This window comes from Buceros rhinoceros, unplaced genomic scaffold, assembly GCF_000710305.1.
Source record: "Buceros rhinoceros silvestris isolate BGI_N320 unplaced genomic scaffold, ASM71030v1 scaffold30283, whole genome shotgun sequence".
NCBI lineage: Eukaryota > Metazoa > Chordata > Aves > Bucerotiformes > Bucerotidae > Buceros > Buceros rhinoceros.
The window spans coordinates 1-619 of NW_010404672.1; the positions used below are offsets into that span (position 1 = coordinate 1).

General features: G+C 59.0%; 1 protein-coding gene across 1 annotated transcript in view; it reads left to right on the forward strand.

Annotated features, from left to right (window-relative positions):
- Positions 1 to 3: 3 nt before the first annotated feature.
- LOC104491110 (rho-related BTB domain-containing protein 2-like) overlaps positions 4 to 619 on the forward strand; it is a gene marked incomplete at both ends in the record, with an annotated part of 1,240 nt that continues 624 nt past the window's right edge. Inside the window, 2 exons of the mRNA XM_010133477.1 lie at positions 4 to 23; positions 119 to 616. Of these exons, the coding sequence (XP_010131779.1) occupies positions 4 to 23; positions 119 to 616 (518 nt within the window). The remainder of the gene's footprint in view (positions 24 to 118; positions 617 to 619) is intronic.

The window sequence follows — 619 nt, forward strand, 5'->3', positions numbered from 1 at the left end:
CGGGCACGGCGACCCTTGGCCAGGTGGGACTCTTGTGCCCTCGAAATATCCATGCCTGCCCAATGCTTTCTCCTTATCATGCATCTGAAGAGGCCTCATTATCTTCCCTCTTTTTCAGGCCAATCAAACCTAACGAGATCCTTCCGCCAGAGAAGGGGAGGGAGGTAGCCAAGGAGCTGGGCATCCCCTATTACGAGACAAGTGTGGTGGCCCAGTTTGGCATCAAGGACGTCTTTGACAATGCCATCCGTGCCGCCCTCATCTCCCGCCGTCACCTGCAGTTCTGGAAATCCCACCTTCGCAACGTGCAGCGGCCTCTTCTCCAAGCCCCCTTCCTACCCCCCAGGCCCCCTCCTCCCATCATCATCGTCCCAGACCCCCCTTCCAACAATGAGGAGCGTCCAGCCCACCTCTTGGAGGACCCGCTGTGTGCGGACGTCATCCTGGTGCTGCAAGAGAAGATCAAAATCTACGCACACAAGATCTACCTCTCCACCTCCTCCTCCAAGTTTTACGACCTGTTCCTCATGGACCTGAGCGAGGAGGATCAGCAGAGCACCGCGGGGCAGGGCTTTGGGGCGGCTGTCACCACGGCCGCCGAGCGGATGCTGCACCCAGA